Source organism: Leptomonas pyrrhocoris (assembly GCF_001293395.1).
Source record: "Leptomonas pyrrhocoris isolate H10 chromosome Unknown, whole genome shotgun sequence".
Classification (NCBI taxonomy): domain Eukaryota; phylum Euglenozoa; class Kinetoplastea; order Trypanosomatida; family Trypanosomatidae; genus Leptomonas; species Leptomonas pyrrhocoris.
The window spans coordinates 291,118-309,937 of NW_015438358.1; the positions used below are offsets into that span (position 1 = coordinate 291,118).

The 18,820-nt window shown below is 54.6% G+C and overlaps 6 protein-coding genes across 9 annotated transcripts; all 6 read left to right on the forward strand.

Annotated features, from left to right (window-relative positions):
* Positions 1-1,077: 1,077 nt before the first annotated feature.
* Positions 1,078-1,992, forward strand: ABB37_01134 (hypothetical protein; the record flags this gene model as incomplete). 2 transcript variants are annotated; one of them, XM_015797526.1, is made up of 1 exon in its annotated part: positions 1,078-1,992. In XM_015797526.1, exon 1 carries the CDS (start codon positions 1,123-1,125, stop codon positions 1,990-1,992), a length of 870 nt encoding a protein of 289 aa, XP_015663046.1. In that variant the 5' UTR covers positions 1,078-1,122. The 2 variants fall into 2 exon arrangements, with proteins under 2 accessions (XP_015663046.1, XP_015663047.1); XM_015797527.1 differs by having other exon boundaries at positions 1,081-1,992.
* A 484-nt stretch (positions 1,993-2,476) lies between these two features.
* ABB37_01135 (hypothetical protein) lies at positions 2,477-3,932 on the forward strand (the record flags this gene model as incomplete). 3 transcript variants are annotated; one of them, XM_015797528.1, is made up of 1 exon in its annotated part: positions 2,477-3,932. In XM_015797528.1, exon 1 carries the CDS (start codon positions 2,793-2,795, stop codon positions 3,930-3,932), a length of 1,140 nt encoding a protein of 379 aa, XP_015663048.1. In that variant the 5' UTR covers positions 2,477-2,792. The 3 variants fall into 3 exon arrangements, with proteins under 3 accessions (XP_015663048.1, XP_015663049.1, XP_015663050.1); XM_015797529.1 differs by having other exon boundaries at positions 2,504-3,932; XM_015797530.1 differs by having other exon boundaries at positions 2,581-3,932.
* A 593-nt stretch (positions 3,933-4,525) lies between these two features.
* ABB37_01136 (putative vacuolar proton-ATPase-like protein) lies at positions 4,526-7,970 on the forward strand (the record flags this gene model as incomplete). The annotated part of the gene is made up of 1 exon (XM_015797531.1): positions 4,526-7,970. Exon 1 carries the CDS (start codon positions 5,211-5,213, stop codon positions 7,968-7,970), a length of 2,760 nt encoding a protein of 919 aa, XP_015663051.1. The 5' UTR covers positions 4,526-5,210.
* A 665-nt stretch (positions 7,971-8,635) lies between these two features.
* ABB37_01137 (unspecified product) lies at positions 8,636-9,568 on the forward strand (the record flags this gene model as incomplete). The annotated part of the gene is made up of 1 exon (XM_015797532.1): positions 8,636-9,568. Exon 1 carries the CDS (start codon positions 9,188-9,190, stop codon positions 9,566-9,568), a length of 381 nt encoding a protein of 126 aa, XP_015663052.1. The 5' UTR covers positions 8,636-9,187.
* A 2,685-nt stretch (positions 9,569-12,253) lies between these two features.
* ABB37_01138 (putative mitochondrial hypothetical protein) lies at positions 12,254-14,477 on the forward strand (the record flags this gene model as incomplete). Its single annotated transcript, XM_015797533.1, has 1 exon — positions 12,254-14,477. The coding sequence occupies exon 1, from the start codon at positions 12,390-12,392 to the stop codon at positions 14,475-14,477; it is 2,088 nt and encodes a 695-aa protein (XP_015663053.1). The 5' UTR covers positions 12,254-12,389.
* A 575-nt stretch (positions 14,478-15,052) lies between these two features.
* ABB37_01139 (hypothetical protein) lies at positions 15,053-18,429 on the forward strand (the record flags this gene model as incomplete). Its single annotated transcript, XM_015797534.1, has 1 exon — positions 15,053-18,429. The coding sequence occupies exon 1, from the start codon at positions 15,229-15,231 to the stop codon at positions 18,427-18,429; it is 3,201 nt and encodes a 1,066-aa protein (XP_015663054.1). The 5' UTR covers positions 15,053-15,228.
* Between the last annotated feature and the right edge of the window lie 391 nt (positions 18,430-18,820).

Here is an 18,820-nt window from a genome sequence, read left to right on the forward strand (position 1 = left end):
GAAAAAGGGAGGGGACTGGTTTCCGTGGTTTCCGACCTTAGCGTGCGTGTGAGATGGGAGTTGATCCGAGAGCCTCCTTTTTTTCTTTTCTTGCTAGCGATGCGTAATCCGTGCAACTTGGCGTACGTGAGCCAGCAAAAAAAAAAACCAAGCAAGCAAACATAATCTATTGCTGTGTTTGGTCCAGCAGTTATTACATCTTTTCCTTGTTAACAGTAGCGGTTGATTACTTTCGGAATTGTGAGATACCTATTTATCTTACTCTTTTTTCCCCTTCAAAAGTGCTGAAAACAACAACATGCGGAAGCTACTTCGCGACGGTACCGTTTGATGTCGCACAGAAGAGAGCTTCCTGCCTATTCATTTTTTTTCATTTTGTGTTTATTTCCATCTATCATTTACTTGTTTTGCGTCCTTCTTTTCGCTGCGGCGTGTTTGTGGCCACAACAGAATAACAAAATGTGATTTTTCCTTTCACCAAACAAACAAACAAAAACGGTTTTAATCCACCTTCTTTCTTCTTTCGTCTTATTTTTTTTTGTTTTCCAGTTATGGAACGAAATAGCTCTCTCGATATATATATTTCCCCTTCTTTTTTAGCGACACGTAAGTTATCTCGAAGCCGTGAAATCGACAGAGCACTGAAAAATAATTAAAAAAAAATCGCATACAGAGAAGGAACCACACAGTTTATTGAACCCGCAACGCTGCACGCGTTCGTATGCGGCGTTGGGGAACTCTGAAAGCGCTTCTAGCGTTTTGAGGGTTGTAACCGGCCGTTGCGGTCGGCGACCATGCCTTCTCTTATGCAGAGGCGTTTCTTTCCTTCGCCGTTGTAGCTGGAGAGTTTCTCTTTATCGCGGTACGCACCATTCACATTTCTTCACCTGCTCTGCGAACAGTCCCGCACCGTGAAGCTGCAAACGTTGTGCTTCTCGGGCGGCGGGATGAAAAGAAGAACCGACGATTTGCATGTGGATGCGTTGATTCCTTTCTTGGCTTGTGCGTGACCCGCGACTCTTCATTACCTGTCCACCTCAACCTTCCTCGGCGCTCTCTTTTTTGCCTTTTTGCCGTAGCAGCCTTCTAGTTTGAGTGACGGGATCATTTCCGGCTGCCATCATGCCAGTTTTCGACGGTGTGGACTTGCCCTTTGCCGACGAAGCTCCCTCGTCTGCCTCATCTTCAAGTGTACGTCAGCTGGCGCTGGCTCGAGAAGTGGTGCTGGCGGAGCTGAAGAACAACGCCGAGGCTGCCTCGATCTGGGAAGAGGCGAGTGCGAAGTCGCTACTGGAGCAGGAACGCAATGCGGCACTCTACCGAAGCTTCATCGCCGAGTTGCGGCAGCGCTGCTCACTGGAAGGTCTGAGCAGCTTCTCTCCCATTTCGGGTTCGGTCCGTCCGTCGAGGGCTGTCAGCAGCACCGGGCCTCTGGATCTCGTGACAGTGGCTGCTCCTCCCGTGGCGCTGCAGAAACGTGTTGGCGAAGGAGAAGAGGCCACATCGAACGGCGGTTTACATGACGTAGGAGTGAATTTGATGGCGGAGGAAGAAACACCGCTTCTCCAATCATCCGCCCATGTCTCTCAAGTCAGCTCCGTGGGCGACTCCGCAACGTGGACTCCCCAGCAAGCCGCCTCGCAGTCTTCCCTGGACGGCGTGTTCTTCGAGGCCCTGCTGAGTCAGCAGCTCAATCTCTCCCTCTCGATGAGCTGCGCTGACCCGAGCGAGACACTGGAAGAAATGCTGCGGAACGTGCACCGAGTGGAGAAGACGGTACGCGAGGAAACGTCGTTGCTGGAGTACGTGAATGCAGCACGTTTTGCGGAGCAGCGCGCCTATAAACGCCGGCGTACGGAGCTCGAGTCTCAGGTAACCAAGTCGCACGCCAAAGTTGCGTCGCTGGAGAAGTTGCTGAACGTCGGCGCAAGCGATGTGTTTCCCAAGGCGCCCAACGCGGCGGAACGGCTTCGGCTGCGGCTGCTTGAGTGAAGAAGGGTTAGAAAAGGTCTGTCGGTCGTGGAATTGTCTTTTCTACAACTCCTTCGCTGCCGCAAAAGTGAATAAGCGGGTGCGTTTGTTTCTTGTCTGCGGTGCGGTCGGCGTGGCGTCGGCCGCTCCACCATCTCTCCTTTCGTAGCTACGTTCACCCTCTTTGTTTGTTGAGCTTCAGTATTCACTGTCGCAGTTTTTTATTGGCCTGTTCCTTTCGTCGTGCCTGCGCGCACGAAGTAATACTTCATACACATACAACAACAAAGTGTATGGCGCGTGCTGTCGTGGCCTGCGCTGTGTGGCTTTGGAGCGCTCCGCTCGCCTCAACGAGCGAGATTGTCTGCCAACGTGGGCATGACCCCGCATGAACTGCGCTTCCACGAACACTTGCTAGCGCTCTTTTCCCCTTCTCTCGTCTTGCTTCCTTCCTCGCGTTGCTGCTCCGTACTTTGCGATTCGTGAGCACCACCTCTGTCGCGTGAGATTGCTATATATATATATAATCACCAGGGTTTTCTCTCCGTCGTGCTGCTAAACGTTTCCTTTCGTTTCTTTTAAACGCCTCTGTCGCACTGCTTCTCCTGCAGCTTCACCGTTGGAGGTGTGCCGTTTTTGGATTGAAGGTGAAGTCGGCAGCAACAACACAAAAAGTCCCTCCCACGCATTCGCTGCGGTAGCGCTGTTGTTTCCTCGGCCTGTTCGCGCAGCGCTGCAAATACCGCCCCCCCCCCCTCCTAAAAGAGAAGCACACATTTTCCTTATCTCTACACTTATTTCTTAGGTCCTGCAAAGGAGTGATGTCCGCGGCATCGTCGCCGACGTCGTTTCGCACAGAGAGCGACGGCTTCTTCACCAACGCCGAGAAAGAAGAGTTTCACTACACCGTCTTTGCCCCTTCCCGTACCGCGCCACCACCTGCGGAGACGGATGGAAGTGTTCCCGTGCTGCTGTGCGTCCATGGTGCTGGCATGAGTGGCGACTGCTTCTTTCGGCTGGCGCGTGAGCTGCAACGGCGCAGTGAGGTCTCCAAGGATGATCAGGTCTCTTCACCGCTGCCTCCGCCGGCGTCCAGTGGCAAAGGACTGCCACCCATGTCGGAGTCAGCGTCCTTGGCGATGGAGGCGGTCGCCGAGGTGCGTGGCGATGACATGGACATGCACATTCTCACCTACGATATGCGCTGCCACGGGCAGTCTACCTTCGCCGGTGGAGAGAATCACCTCGACATGGAGGTGCTGATGGAGGACTTCTTGAACTTTCTCCGGTACGCCAAGGAAGAGCTGTTTCCCAACAGCCACTTTTTTCTTCTCGGACACTCCCTCGGCGGAGCGGTGGTCGCGCGTGCGCTGAGCGGCAACAAAGCGGCACAGAAGCGCGTCTCGGGTTTTCTCATGGTGGACACTGTCGAGGGCACCGCGCAGATGTCGCTGGCACACATGTCGGACTACCTCAAGAGGCGGCCCAGCTATTTTCCCGCTGTGGACGATGCCGTGGCGTGGTTCCTGCACTTCGGTGGGATGCAAAGCGCGCAGGGCGCCGCGGTATCCGTCCCGCCGCTGTTGAAGCAAAATCCCACAACAGGACAGTGGCACTGGCGCACGGACCTGCACAAAATGGAGGCGGTGTGGGGAGGGTGGTTCAAGGGCCTGGACGACGCCTTTGTGTCGCTGCCGTGCGCCAAGATGCTGTGCACGGCAAACGCGGAGCGTCTGGACAAGGCGCTGACGGTGGCGCAGATGCAAGGGAAGTTTCAGTTTGAGGTGATCGGAAACGGCTGTGGGCACTACGTGATGGACGATGCAACGGCCACGTTGGCGGCAAAGGTGCGCCGTTTTGTGAAGCGAAATGAACTTCTCGCGCAGAAGCTGCGATATTTGAACATGACAGTTCCAAAGGACTACTTGTCCACCACGACGACCGCGAAGCCACCTAATTGAAAGTGGCAGCACACTCGACGGTCTACGCCTCGCGTTTTTTTCGTTCCCCTCCCCCCCCCCCCTTGCCATGCTGCTGAGGTCTCACGTCGGGAATAGCAGCGAAGTAGTGAGCTCCCCGTTTTCTTCTACGCTTCAGAGCAACGCAAAAAATAGAGGTTCAAAAGCACTCTGATGTTTCCTGTCCAAACGTACGGACCGGGGTTTTTTTTTTGTGGCCGCGACTCACGGTTTGGCGTTGTTGCTCGTTGGTCCGTCTTTCGGTGTTCTTGCGCAGACGGTTTCCTTTTTTCTTTCTGTGTGTCAAACAGTCTTCATTCTCGGCTCCCCCTCCCAAAAAAAAAGAAAACAATACCCCTTCAGCTTTCTTCTCCTTGGGTTCGGTGAAGATGAGAAAACACGCTGTTCTTCACCGGGACGCTTCGATTGACACGTCGGCTGCTGTCGATAGAGAAAATGTGTTTCTTCTCATCCCACGCACCGAAGGAACGAGAGCTTCCTCTACCATGGTAGCCGTACGATCGACCTCCTCGACCTTCCTTCCTTCCGCTCCCTTCCATTGTTTTCTCCACACAACAACAAACACCGCCGCTCACAGCGCTTTAAACACACAACAGACGCGTTAGAGTTACACGAGCTTTTTTTGCTTTGTTTTGCTTTCCTGCACGTAAACGTCTTGGTTCGTCTGTGCGAAGGCGTCATCCTTCACGCGCACAGTACAACACACAAGAGCGAAGAGGCGATACGCAAGTACGGCATTCCAAGCGTACAATTCAATAGAGTACTCTGTTGTTGGGTGCGTCGCCTTGCGGTACGCATTCTCAGGCATTATCACTCCCCTCAAGCCTTTTCTTTCGTGATTTACGTGGGAATCTCTCACCTACTTTTCCCTCTTTTCTGGAGTTGACATGCAACGCCACGGTTTTTGGCGTGTATCCCGACATACATAACGGTGTACGTGTGTGGTGGAATTGCTGGGTTGTTGCTGAGGTTTATCGCGCTATCGGCTGAAGGTTTTATTCCTACTATTTTTTTCTTCTGTGTCTGTTAGCCAACTTTATTTTGGATCTCTTTGTTCCCGACTTCGTTGCGTGGCTGCCTCCGGCGACTGGCGAGCGTGCTTGTCCAGTGCGACCTCACTTCTTCTTTCCCTTTCCTTGCCGTGTTGGTGCTGACCAAAGCACTGCCTTTCTTCTCTTCGACAGTCTTTCATTGCCTTTATTTACTTTTTTAGCGGCTTTTCTATTCTATTTCGCGGTTTCAACCGCCACCGTTTTAGCCATGTCGTGGCATCAGGAAGGCTGTAGCGGGCTATGGCGCTCCGAGGATATGGTTCGCGTTAATATCATCCTGCAGCGCGAGGTGCTGCACGATACGATGTTCGAAGTGGGCATGCTAGGCCGTGTGCAGTTCCTCGACGCAAACGAAGGCATTGCCGCCTTTGCGCGGCCCTATACCGAGGACCTGCGGCGCTGCGAGGAGCTGCAACGCAAACTGCACTTCATCGAAGAGTCGCTGCGCAAGGAGCCGGAGCTGCTGGAACGGTACAGTACAGACATCAACATGAGCGCCACTGTCGAAGAGATGCGCTCGTCGCTCATGCAGGGCCAAATGAACGTGATCGACGATCGCATCGAGTCCACCGTGAGCGAGCTCAATGCGATGCTCATGTCACTCGAGGGCTTTCAGAGCGAACTGAATCGCAACCAGGAAATGGAGGTGCTCTACCAGACGTACCAGCAGATGGTGTACGCACACGCCGACGAGCCGATGAGCGATGAGGCAGCGGAGGCGCCGGGCAGCCACGTGGGCAGTGCGTCTGCACGCTCCAGCGCCGTCATCAGCGCGGAGGCCTTCTCGCGCCTCTCTAGTCTTTTTGGTCTTCTCGACACCACCCGCGCGGAGGAGCTGTACCGGCTGTGCTACCGGGTGAGCCGCGGTAACGCGATTGTCGAGATCAGCAACGCGCCGGAGTTGTTCGTCGACACCAAAACAGGCGAGCGCAACGTCTCCAAGACGGCCTTTGTTGTGTTGTGCTCCTCGCCGCTGGTGATCACACGTCTGAAGAAGCTAGTCGGCGGCCTCGGGGCCTCTGTGTACACGCTGGAGGAGGTCCACACCCACGGGGCGGAGATAGCGCTGTCCCCTAACGCGCACCACGTCGAGGACACCGTCGAGGGCGTGGAGCGTCGCAAGCGCGATGTGCTGCAGCTCTGGTACGAGGAGCATCGACTGTACAAAACGTATTTGAAGGTGGAGAAGGTAGTGCTGACCGCCATGAACATGTGCGCGATGGCCGGCTCCACGTGCACGGCGTCTGCCTGGGTACCACTGCGCCACGAGCAGGCACTGCGTCGCGCCCTGCAGGACGCGGTGGCGTCGGCGAACGGGAGCGTAGAGTCCATCGTGGCGCACCACGCTGATCAGAAGCACCCGCCCACCTTCTTTGAAACCAACCGCTTTACCGAAGCGTTTCAGGGCATCGTGAGCAGCTACGGCATTGCCCGTTACAAGGAGGTCAATCCCGGCGTGTTCACCATCATCACCTTCCCTTACCTATTTGGCATAATGTACGGTGACATCGGGCACGGCGTGCTGCTGCTGCTCATTGCATTATACTTCATCTACAAGGAGCGGGCGTGGCGCACGGTGCAGCTGAATGAAATCGTCGCCATGGTGTTTGGTGGCCGCTACCTGCTGCTCCTGATGTCCCTGTACGCCATTTACATGGGGCTGCTGTACAACGATTTCTTTGGCTTCTCGCTGAACCTCTTTTCCAGCGGCTACACGTGGGCCCCCATCACCGCGCAGAATGGCACCACCTACCCGACGACGCCGAACGGTTTACCAAGCGTGAAGCCGTCGCACGTCTACGCCCTCGGCTTAGATGCGGCGTGGTCGGAGACGGACAACAAGCTGGAGCTTTACAACTCGGTCAAGATGAAGCACGCCGTCATTGTCGGCACCGTGCAGATGTTCGCTGGCCTTTTCCTCTCGCTCCACAACAGTGTGTACGAGCGGAACTGGTTTAAGGTCGCGTTCCTGTTTGTGCCAGAGTTCGTTTTCCTGTTTTCCACCTTCGGCTACATGTGCATCCTCATTCTCGTGAAGTGGGGCACTACGTGGCGCAACACGAACGACGCACCGAGCATCTTGGAGACCATGACGAACTTCTTCTTGGCGCCTGGCACGGTGACGAAGTCACTCTATAAAGGGCAGGCCGGTCTGCAGATCTTTCTTCTTCTTCTGGCGTTTCTCATGGTGCCCCTGATGTTGCTGGGGATGCCGTACATCGAGATGCGCGAGTATAAACGGTGGAAGCAGCGGCGATTCGGCGGCGGTGGTGGCGGCGGGGCGCAGCATGCGAGCATGGTCGTCATCGAGAACGAAGACTCCGCGGATGGATTCTTTAACGAGCCTTCCACCTCCGTTCAAACGGCCACCGCTGCCTCGCAGCGGCAGACCCGTGCGGACGGCGGCAACGACAGAAGCGCCGCCGCTTCACCACCCCCACCGACGCATGATTTGATCAGTGACGACGAACAGGCGCTGTACAACGCGGCTGTCTTCTTCGGGGATGACTCCATGGACCCGTATGGCGGCGCTGCCGCCGACATGGACAATGCCGCAGTTCGTGCAAGGGAGGAGGAGGACGAGCACTTCGAGCACTTTGACGTGTCGGAGCTGGTGATTCATTACGTCATCCACACGATTGAGTACGTGCTGGGCAGCGTCTCCAACACCGCCTCGTACCTCCGTCTTTGGGCCCTCTCGCTGGCGCACGCGCAGCTGTCGGAAGTGTTCTTTACCTTCACGGTGGTGAACGTGTTGAGTGTCAAGGATAGCTCGGGCTTTGTCATTGCGATTGGCGTTATGCTGTGGATTGTGGTGACGTTCGCCGTGCTGGTGGGCATGGAGGCGCTCTCGGCCTTCTTGCACGCCTTGCGTCTCCACTGGATGGAGTTCCAAAACAAGTTCTATGTGGGTGACGGCAAGGCTTTTGATCCGATGGATCTCCTTAGCTTGAACGCGCACAATTGAAGCTGTGCGTTCCGTTGATGAGAGACGTGTACACCTTTCTGTTGTTATTGCGCTCGCGGCCTGAAGGACGGAAAAGAACTGTATGAGAAGTACGCCCCGTTCAGGTGTTGTACGTTATTTTTCCTGCGTTGCGTCGTGCTACTTACGCCTTGCATTCGTCTGGGGAAAAGAGCGGTCAAGGAAGCGAACGATGCTGTTTTGCTTTGTTTATTCATATATATTTTTTTTTTGTTTGCGTCGTAACAATGTCTGGCAGCTGCTGCTGGATAAAAAAGTTCTCCTCTCATCGAAGAAGTGATCATGGTCACGTGCGCTGCTGCAACGATGTTTCCGGAAGAGTTGGCTGACAAGAAATTAATGTGAATGCCCGCGTCGTCCAAGTCTACTTTGCGACGAGGTACTTGTTGCCGCTAGTTGTTGATGAATCCACCGTCACACACCCCTCACAGTCGCTGATCGAATCATGCATGAAGGCGTGCCTTCTTGCGTGAGGAAAAATAATAATGATAATGCTGCTCCACTTAGCTTCAAAGTTCTCCCGTTGCGTTTATGTCGAAGTACGCTTCTCCCGTTTCGCCTTCTCTGCCGATGGCTCCACATTGCTTCCTTTCTCTTCTTCATCCCTTCCCACCTTTCTACGTGTTGTTTTCCGTTTCCACGGATGCAGAAACCCGAACTCGCCACGTTCTTGCTTCTCCGTTTTCTTTGTTTTAGTCTATTCTTGTTTCTCCTTTTCCGTTATCACTCAAATAGAATTCGTTTGTTTCCCTCCATTGCACGTCACGGTTGCGTTGTGCACGGGAGACAACGGTCTTCGATCTTTTCCTCTTGAAGGTGCTTCCCTTTCCTCCTACATCGAGTGCCCCTTCAATCTTTGCTTTTTTTTCCCCGACTAGCTCGCATTGTCTACGGACCGTGGAAGTGCCATTGCGGTAGAGCACACACAGACACACGCACCCACTGCCACTCCCCTACGCACCCACGTCCATCCTGAAAAGCGGCAGCACAAAGGCGTACATCTCTTGTTGCGGTTGTTCAAACAGTGCAGTCATTCGCTCATAAGCGGTCCCGCGGGGTTTTCGTCTCCTGTGCTTTCTGCTTTATCTCCTTTTGTTAAAAGCAAATCTCATTTCGACCTTTCATATTTGTGGCTATCTGGGTTATCAATGAGAAGCGAAGCGGTCAAAAACGAAAATCTACTGTTTCCACTATCACAAATGGCTCAAACGACCATCAAGACAGGTAGCGGGTTTGACGGTGAGGAAGATCTCCCGTTCAACGTGGCCACGTTCCAATGTGTCCCACTTCCAATTGACTCGCGGTACGATGCGTACGACGATGAAGATATGCCAACCAATTTGATGGCCTCCCGCTCCAACGTCCCTGGCATGACGCCGCAGGAGCTGATGGCTGCGCACCGCTCATCCCTTGCGGGGATATCAAATAGGCCCGATGCTGACATGCACAGCCTCACCTTGAGCCGCCATCAGGTGGAGCCCGAGGACATCTTGCAGGCCTCCATGGGTGATATGCCGGATGATGAGTACAACGAAGCTCTCAAGAGCTTCAGGTTTGGCGAATCCACGGATGGGGAATAGAGAATCAAGAAAAATGTTGCCGTTAAGACGGTTGCGTATGGTGGCTATTATTATTGTTTTTATTAATGATAAAACTAAAGATGAGCTGAATCGTGGGGGAAGTCTGCTGTGAAAACTTAGTCGAATGCCTTTTCGTGTTCTTTTTCTTCTTTATGACTCCGCCGTTCATTGTTTTCTTCTTTGCCATTGATTGGATTCTGTTTTTTTTTCTCTCTTGAGGAAGATGCTTCTTTTCATTAGATTTTCTTTGCTTTGGCTCGTTTTTCGTTGTTGTTTGCTTTGATCGAACCTCATTTTCTTTTCTCTGTATTCTCTTGTTAAAGGAAGACGGTGTTGCGAGTTTGCGTTGGTGCGAAGGGACGTAAACCCACGCGCACACACGCAAACTCCGTTTGATCTTCATCGCACGCCTATTTCCTCTGCGGTTCGGTACTTCTTCTCCCCCTTTTTCCTTTCCTTTTTTTTTCTTTCGCATAAAGCTCTGTTATTTTCTCTTCTCTCTTCTCAAAAGAGGAAAAAACTTATTCACGATGCTGTTTTAGGCGTGCGCGATGCGCGCCTTTGCTTCTGTTCCCGATTGATGGTGCTATGCAGAGCGCTTTGGTGTTGTTGTTCACCTGAGAAAACACCGATATATTTGGCTCTCGTGAGAACAAAGCGAAACCAAAATAATAATAATAAAACAAATATTCGTGTAGAGTACAATAAGACAAACAAAGCGGAGTTTTCTTCCAGTTCTCGTACTTGACCGAGGCAAGAGACGAGGTCACGTGTATTCAGACACATAGGCGCAACAACATTCTCATCTTGAGATTTCCTTCCTAAAAAGTCACCTCTCCCCTTTGAAAACAGTTTTTTTTTACTTAGAAAACGTAAAAGGGACCCTGTTTTCACGGGCGTTTAGATTGGGTTTGGTGTGCCGTGTCTGAGAAAAGGTGAAAAGCTATTTGGAGCATAAAGAGTACTTGTATCACTTCCTTTGCGACGCCTCCGCTAATGACTATATTCTTCTTGATGTCTGTCTTTCTTCTTTTGTTATTTGTCTGTTCTTTCTAAAAGGGCGAACGGATCTTGCCATTGTGTGTTCCGCTTCAGGTATGTGTGTGTGCGTGCGTGCATGCGAGACGCAAGTTCATTTCACGATCTTGCTGTTTCTCTTTTTGTTTTTCTGCCAGCATCTTCTCATTTGCTTTTTTTTTTCATCCGACCTTTTTTTGTAGTTCATTTTTCCCTTCTCCTTGTTGTCATCGTGGTTTAAGGCCGTCCATATATGTCTGCGAAGAAGGCTGTTCCTTCACTGGGCGCGAGTAATTGGTGAGCTTGCTTTGAGTTTTTCTTTTCTTTATTTATAACAGGCGTTTGTACTTTTTGTTCTGTGGATGCAATTGTCACTTGGGCTTCTGGATTCCCAAGGATCACTGCTGAGCATCTACGAGCATTCCTCAGAGAAACAAATATTGTTACTTTGCTGATCCAGTGTTTTTGGTTTTTTTTTTCGGTGCGTATTTGTTGCGGAATCGAATATGCGTGTGCTTTTGGCAACGCTATGGAGTGTAAGAGAAGACAGTTCCCACGTCTTTCTCTAGGTCATGTGTGATGCGCTGTATGAGAAGTCGGGAGGAGCTGTAATCTGAGCTTCCTCTCCTTCTTGTCTTCTTCCCGAGCCTACATGTTTTTTTCTTCCACTTTCTATTGAACTCTATTCTCCTCGGAAGTGGTCTCGAACTGCCTTCCCCTCCTCAAAAAAGGGAATAAATATATATGATGAATAGATGGGTTTTTCTACTATTACGTCTTTTTTCTTGTTTCTTGGCATCGTTGTCACCCACGTCTCGTTGCTTTATTATTATTTCAACAGTTTATATTCGCACTTCGCCTGCTGCAAGCTCCTGTCTCTTTCTTTCTCTTTCTTTCTCTTCCTTTTCTCCATGGAAGAGCGACGACGTTCATTGCGTAAAGGTCTGCTCGCTTGTTATATGTGCTCATCTTTCTATCTTTTTTGTTTTTCTTCCTCCCGAAAAATGTGGCCGAACGGCGATGATTCATGATGGCGGTGCTTTTTTGTACTTTTTTTCTCCTCTGTTTTTGCTTTCCTTCTCTCTCTCATTCCATCGGTAAATGGACACGTTTCCATTGCATATTTAGTTCAGGGAAAAGAGCTACAATTCCTCCCCTTTTCCCTCCTTTCCCTCCCTTCCCCCTTCATTTGGCGAGCTGCAAACTCGAAGAAGAAAGAGAGGGAAACGAGGTACGCAGAACACTATTTGCTAACGACCACGTATTTCCTCGTCAGCAGCGACGCACCGCAGGTGAGACCGCTTTGTTTGATTCTGCTCTTTTGATCTTTTCACTTTACCGGGTGGTGCTTCACCTTGGCCGTTGCGTTGCGTCCTTTGTATGCGTCTCTTCTGTGTGAACAGGGAAAGAAACCGCTATAACTACCATTTTTTCCTCTTCTTCTTCCTTTGCGACATCCGTGATAGTGGAAGGAAGTTGTATTCAAAGTGAAAGAGAAAACAAAGTTGCGAAATCGCACGGCGGGTGGGTCAGCACCCGGAATCTGCGAGGTGCGTACATCCGCTTGCCGACGGAGCAACGAAAACGCCACCTTTCCTACTTTCCTGCTCTTTCATCTTTGCCGGGTTTCCCTCTGCCTTCTCCTTTTGAGGATAAAACAACCACGAAAGATAAAAATTAAAAGAAGGCGACGGAGACAGCTGCGCACGGTAAGAGCGCCCTCCGTTTCACCAAACAGCCACAACAGCAAGCAAAAAGTACCCAGCCACACGGAAGCACGAAGGATTTGTCGGTGGTCATTGCGATGATCATCGCGATTGCCGCCTTTGTGGTGGTTTTTCTCATCTGCTGGTACCTCAACTTTCGTCCGCGGTCTACCAATCAACTCAAGCCGCTTTACACGAGCCGTAGCCGGCCGGAGAAGGTGCAACGGTGCGATTATGTCGTCGTTGGTGCCGGTGCGGCGGGCTTGTCGGCCGTCGCGGCGTTGCTGCACCAAACCTCCGACGACTCCCACGTACTGCTGATCGAAGGCGGTCCAGATCCGCAGCCCTCCTCTGCGCTGACACTCCTGTTAAGCGTGGGACGGCGGGACCGTCTGCTGTCCTTCGCACCCGACCTCGTCCGTGTCCCTGCGGAGGCGCTGCCGCGTGGGGCCAAACCCACATTTATGGGTCTCCCCACGCCTGACGAGGGCTACCAGGTTCAGCGGCCCTGGCACTTCTCCAAAGTCGAGGAGGACAAGGTCGCAGCAGCAGCAGCAGCAGTGACCACCGCGGCGGAGTCGAAAGCGAACCGGTATCGTCTACTGCAGTACACCCCGCTTCCCCGCGGCGTGGGGGTGGGCGGGACGGGGCTGCTTGATTGGGGCATGCACCTCAACTCCATCTGGCCGGCGCACGACGTGGCCTCGGCCTCCGCCGGACCCACGACGGCGCTGTGGGCCCGCGTGCCAGTGCACTTTCCCGCCCTCCGCAACCCCCTCTCCTGGGCCTTCGCAGAAACGGTGAAGACGGCAGAACTGGCGCCTCCGTACCTCCCGACGGCGGATGCGCCGGTAAAACACGGGACCGTCTTTCCCGCCTACTTGTACCTGGACAAGGACGGACGCCGCCTTGCAATGCCGTCCGCGGTGCTGGCCGACATCGCACCGGACGTGCTGCGCAGGCGGCTGAGTGTCTTGACCGGTTACACGGTGGTCGACGTGGAGCTTGAAAACAGCGCAGCCGATAAGGAACGAGAAGAGGAGGCAGACATCGCGGAGAAGCAAAGGCTGCGTCGCGTCTGCGGCGTGTGTGTGCGTCGCAGCGGCGCACCCTCCACGGAGAAGCCGCAAACCATTCTCCTAACAAAAGGTGTGGTGCTCTCTGCAGGGGCGGTGCACTCACCTCAACTCCTCCACGACATTGTCGCGGCACATAATCTCACGCTTCCGGTGCCGTTGCCGACTTCTGTTCCGCTTCGGGATGCTGTGGCGCTGCCGTTGATTTTTGCATCCATGCCGGCGGTCTCTGCGGATTCCTTCAACGCACGTGACACGAAGGGAGCTGCGATGTGGTGGATGACGCAGCGGGGTCCGTTTCTCGCCCCGCTCGGCGACACCGCCGCCTCTCTTCCGCTGCCCCAAATCGGTCCGCAGGCGGAGCTGCGAATTTTGCTGCTGCCCTTTGGCGGGCGGGATGCAACGCGCTTCAAGAGCATGGGCTGGGACACGGTGTTGGCCACGCCGTTGCAGGCCTACACGATGCTGCTGATTGTGCAGGGCATCGATGGGTTACAGCATCAGCTGACGCTGAACAAGACGATTGCGCCACCCGGCGCGGCGCACGCGCTGGGGCTGTGCCCCCACCACCCATCACCGACACTGTCAGAAGAAGTTCACCGCCAAGTGCAGGAAGCGCTCTTATGTGGCATCAAGGAGTGCCGACGCCTTACCAAAAAGCATCCCTTGTCTAGCCTCTCCCTCCACCCTGGCGCAGAATCCGTGGACTTTACGTGTCTCGTGCCGGTGGATGAAGCGAAGGCGGTGCGGCTGGCGCAGCTGTCACGGCAGATGCCGTCGAAGCGCACCGCCCGCAACAAGGCGGAGCTGAACGAGTTGATGCTGTGGGCGAGGCAGCAGCTCATGACGGAGCCGTACATGCGGCGCTACGTCGATGCCCACGCGTACTGGTTAGGCTTTGCGAGCGGCAGCAGTGAGACGTTTTTGGCTTCTCCGAGCTCGTCGATGAGGGTGGCCGGTCTCGAAAATGTCGTGGTGGGAGATGCGTCGGCCGTGACGGCGGAGCAGTGGTCCACTGTGGGGAAGCGGGACACGCTGGCGGCGGCCAGTCGCAGCACCACCATGCACGCTGCTGAGAAGGCGGTGACGGAGCTCGTGAAGGCGCCTTAGAAATCCACATCCTCCGGGAGAGGTGTCGTAGAGGATGGGGCACGACGGACCTGTACTGTGTTGCGCCGTGCAACCTCGTTGGATTGTGTTTCTTCTTTTTCCTGTTTCTCGACGTCTCACGGAAACCTTTTTGCGGCATTTTTTTTCTTACCTTTGGGCTAAAAGCGATGCGTTGTTTGCGACAACAACCACAAAAAGAAATAACAGTGCTGCCTCACAGTAGTTAACGTTTATTTTATTATTTTTATTTAAAGAAAAAGCAATGCAACACTAAGATGGCTCGCAATTCGTGTCACCGTAAAGAGCTCAATGATGGAAATATTGTATTTATTCGCTGTGCAGAGCAACCAACCGCGTACTGGAAGCGATAAAGACGGCACTCTGCATCGCTGAGTTGTGGTGATCATCTTTCCTTCTCTCGGTTTCTTTTTTTGTCGTTAGCTAAGAAAAGAAGTGCTCCGCAGCAGATTTGCAGGACAGATATGCGCGGCACGATATGCAGAGCCGATGCATTTGGTTATCGACTGAAGAAAGAAAAACCACGCCCCTCCTCCGCTCTATTGCTGTCCACGCTCAGAAGCTCAACGCTGCCCAATGAGCAGCAACACAGTTCACCTTTGTTTTCCGTACCAGCTGTGCACGAAACAACCGGTCTACCCAAGGGAGAACAGCACTCTCACCTTTCACAATCAGCGTCCATAATAACACATCAAAACAGCCATAGACTTAGATTTTTAGGCTGCACGCTAGCATGCCGCGTTCACCGGCATTGGCGCTGTCGGATCCGGAAGTGCTAAAGCGGGTTCAACACCTTGGCGACGCCCTGGCGGCGTCCATTGCACAAAACGATCCGCCGCCCCTGGACCCCTTCCAATCTCCTCGTCGAAGTGAGGATGGATGGCAGCACCAGGTGAAGCTGTTGGAGGACCTTGCCCTGCTTATTTCAGATGGCGTCTCTGCCCGCCTCGCCTTCGTCGGCTGGGTGTCGCTGTACCTGAAAAACGCGCTCATCTCGCTGTTAGAAAGTCGACGTTCCGCCGTGGCGCTGGCGGCCATGGCAGTGCTGAACTGCCTCGTGCTGCGGTCCTCCTCTACAAGCCGCACGGCAGCCTCAACGATTTGCTCGTGGTTTACGAAAACGTTGCTGCGCCTGGCTGCAAGCCCGTCGTCCGTCACCGCCGTCTCCACGGCAGCCTCAGCGCTGCTCACCTCCATGGCCGGTGGGTGCCTGCTGACACTGGAGGGTCTCAACTTCGTCATTTCCGCGTGCGCCGCGATAAGTGCGGCGGTGCGTCGTTGTGCAATGCGGGTGCTGCAGACCTACTTGCTGGGGGCTCGTGGCACGCCACACCAGTTGGCCGCCAGCGCGTACGTCGACGCCGTCCACCGTGTACTCCGTGACGGGGTGACGGATGCCGATGCGACGGTGCGCGCCGATGCCAGACGGTGCTTTTGGTCGTTGCACCTGTTGGAGCCGGCGTCGGCGGCGGTGCTGCTGCGGGTGTTGCCGCCAAACGTCCGTCGTCTGCTCGCTGAGGAGCGTGGGCGCGTGCTGGAGGACCTCCAGGCGGTGGTGGCGACGCCTGTCCAAGCAGCCGAGGCGACCCCTGCGACGCGGCAACAGGTGGGGGCGCGGCTTGCCGGCCCTCGGACGGAGGCGTCGCGCACGATGACACTCAAGGACGAGCTGCAGGCGGCGGCGGCACGTCGAACACGTTCGCACGGGTCGCGCTCTGTCTCGCCGTCCACACGACACCGTCAACTGCTGCTCCTAGCGAAGGACCTCCCTTACGACCCCGAAAAGAGACCGATAGTCGTCCATACCGCTCACCCGCTGTATGAGGAGGTAAACACGAAGTCGCGGCGGATGTCCCTGCTGAACGCCATGGAGAGCACCGACTGGTCTGTCCGCCGCGCCGCCATTCTACAGGCGTGTGAATTGTGCGAGGATGGTAGACTAGCGGATGACATGCCAACGTTTTTCTCCGTACTCTTACTGCGACTGCAGGACACTCAATTTCGAGTGGTCGAAGCTGCGCAGGACTGTCTGCGGTCTTGCCTCCAGTATCGTCCTGCCACGACGCAGGAATCCTTGCGCGGGTCGTTGAACAGCTACTTGAATGCGATCTTTCGGAACACGACACACGTGAAGCCGACGGTTCGCCACGGGGCTCGCATCGTATTAGACATGCTGACGCGTCTCCACGAGTCGCCCGCGAAGCTTCTGGAGGCGGTACTCCGCAGCATCGATGATGCCGGCGGCTACGCTGTGGAGCAGCGGATGGCGGAGTTTCTCCTGTACTTTGTGTTGGTGCACCCCTCCCTTTTTGCGCTGCAGTCCATCACCGGCGCCACAGTGCGATGTGCCGTCACGCACATATCTGGTCCGCCGGCAGATCCGTCAGCGGAGGTGCATCGTGTTGCCGCGGCGGCTGCCGTGACGGCCTGGTCGAAGGTACTCGGCGTGCTCTCGCTGATGGGTCCGGAGGTGTTTCGCGACACCTTTGAGCGGCTGTCTCCGTTGCAGAAAGGCACCGTTCATGCGGCTTTTCGGGAGTGTTTTATCACGCCTCGAAGTGGCAAAGAGAAGACCAACGCGCAGGACTTCGACAACTCAGAATTTTTGACCAAAATAGCGTGCGTCTTTGCGGAGCAGCTGAAAGAGGCATACGCAGCGCAGCAGATGCGGCTCTCCACGCGCGGCAGGCGTGGGCAACCTTCGAGCACGCAGAGTCTCGGTGCAACCTCCCCTCCCCTCCATTTCGTCCCACCAGCCGTGTTTCCACCACTGCTGAAGTCGTTGCTGATGTCGCCCCCGCCAGGCGACAGCAGTAGTGTGAGGCAGCCTTCGCATCTCGCTCAATCTCATGGTGCGACTCCCCAACACTCTACCTCCTTTAGAGCGAACAAGAGTTCCAAACAGGCAGAAGATCACGCAGCGGCGTTTCGACGGTCCTTTGTCTCCACCCTTGCACTCCCATCTGAGACAGCAGGTGAGCTGAGCCCCGCGGACGCTGTGACAGCCGCCTTCTACAACAGCGTCGCCGCGCCGTTGAAAATGGGCGACGGCGAGGCGGTTTCTCACAACGCGCCTGCGCAGTTTCTCCACGAATGGTCGTCCTGCAGAGATGCAGCCGCGAAACGTGCCGCTCTCCTGCGCGTCGCCTTCGCGCTGAGGCACCACGCAACTCGCCAGCGAAACGTGTCTTGTGCGTTTGGAGGGTGCGACGGTGATCAACAGCCGGAGTGCGTGCCGGAGGAGGCGGAACGCCTCTTGCAGTGCTGGGAGCGCGAGGTAGGCGGGGCCGAGTACGCCTGTGATCACCGCTTGCGCTGGGCGGTGTTCGATGCGTTGGAGGCCCTGCTCGGTTGGTCGTCAGCTCGATCGGCCGTGGCACGACAGCTGACTCGGGTCATTACCATGTGCCGCCACGGCATGGATGATGCGTTTGTAGAGGTGCAGCTGCAGGCGACCACGTGCTTTGCTACCGCCGTCTTGAAGCGCAAACTGCCGCTTGATTTTTGCCTCGGTGCGCTTGCCAGCTGTCTCTCCAGGTGGATGGACGGGCCGGCACGCGACGCGGCGACGCCGGGTTGGCTGGAGCTGCTGCGCATGCTGCAACGACTCTTTGAACAGGAGCTGGACACACAACTGAAAGCCTCAAAGGGCGCCACCGGGATGCGGGTGGACGGGCAACAGAAGGATTCCGCCACCGCCGCCTTCACCGTTACATCGTCGGTTCTGCAGCGCGTTATCGCTGTGGTGTGTCAGTGCCTGACCCACTGCAATCCGGCAGTGCGGCTGTCCGCGGTGCTGGTGCTCGCAGCGCTTCTGCACGCAGTGGGAGAGTCTACCGCGGCATCGTTTTTGACTGCGTTGACGCCGGCACAACACCACGTGTTGCGTGTGTATCGTGATCGGGTGCCCATCAGCGTTGAAGACGGCTCTTAAGGGAAGTTGCTTTTTTTTTTCTGCCTCCTTTTGTCTCGTTTTCTCTATTTGCTCCTCTTTAGTTTTAACTGCTCGAACCGTCTTCGCAACGGTGGGTTATTTCTTCTTAAACACCTGCCTTCGATAGCTGATTCTTTTACGGATCTTCTTTCTGCTGTTTCTCCTACGCAAAGAGCATCAATAACAAAAATCTCTTTTCACTCTGGACGGCGGCTTTACTCTCGTTGAGGCACTTTAAATGCACTCTTGCTCACATGCTCAAGGTGACTACGTGTAGTGAGCTTTCTGCGAAATAAGAAGAGGAAGTGATCCCTGCGTATGCGCGAGAACGCGTGCTCTTCTTCTTGGGACGCTGATTGGTGCGGCAATTGCAACGCAACGGGTAAGTGCT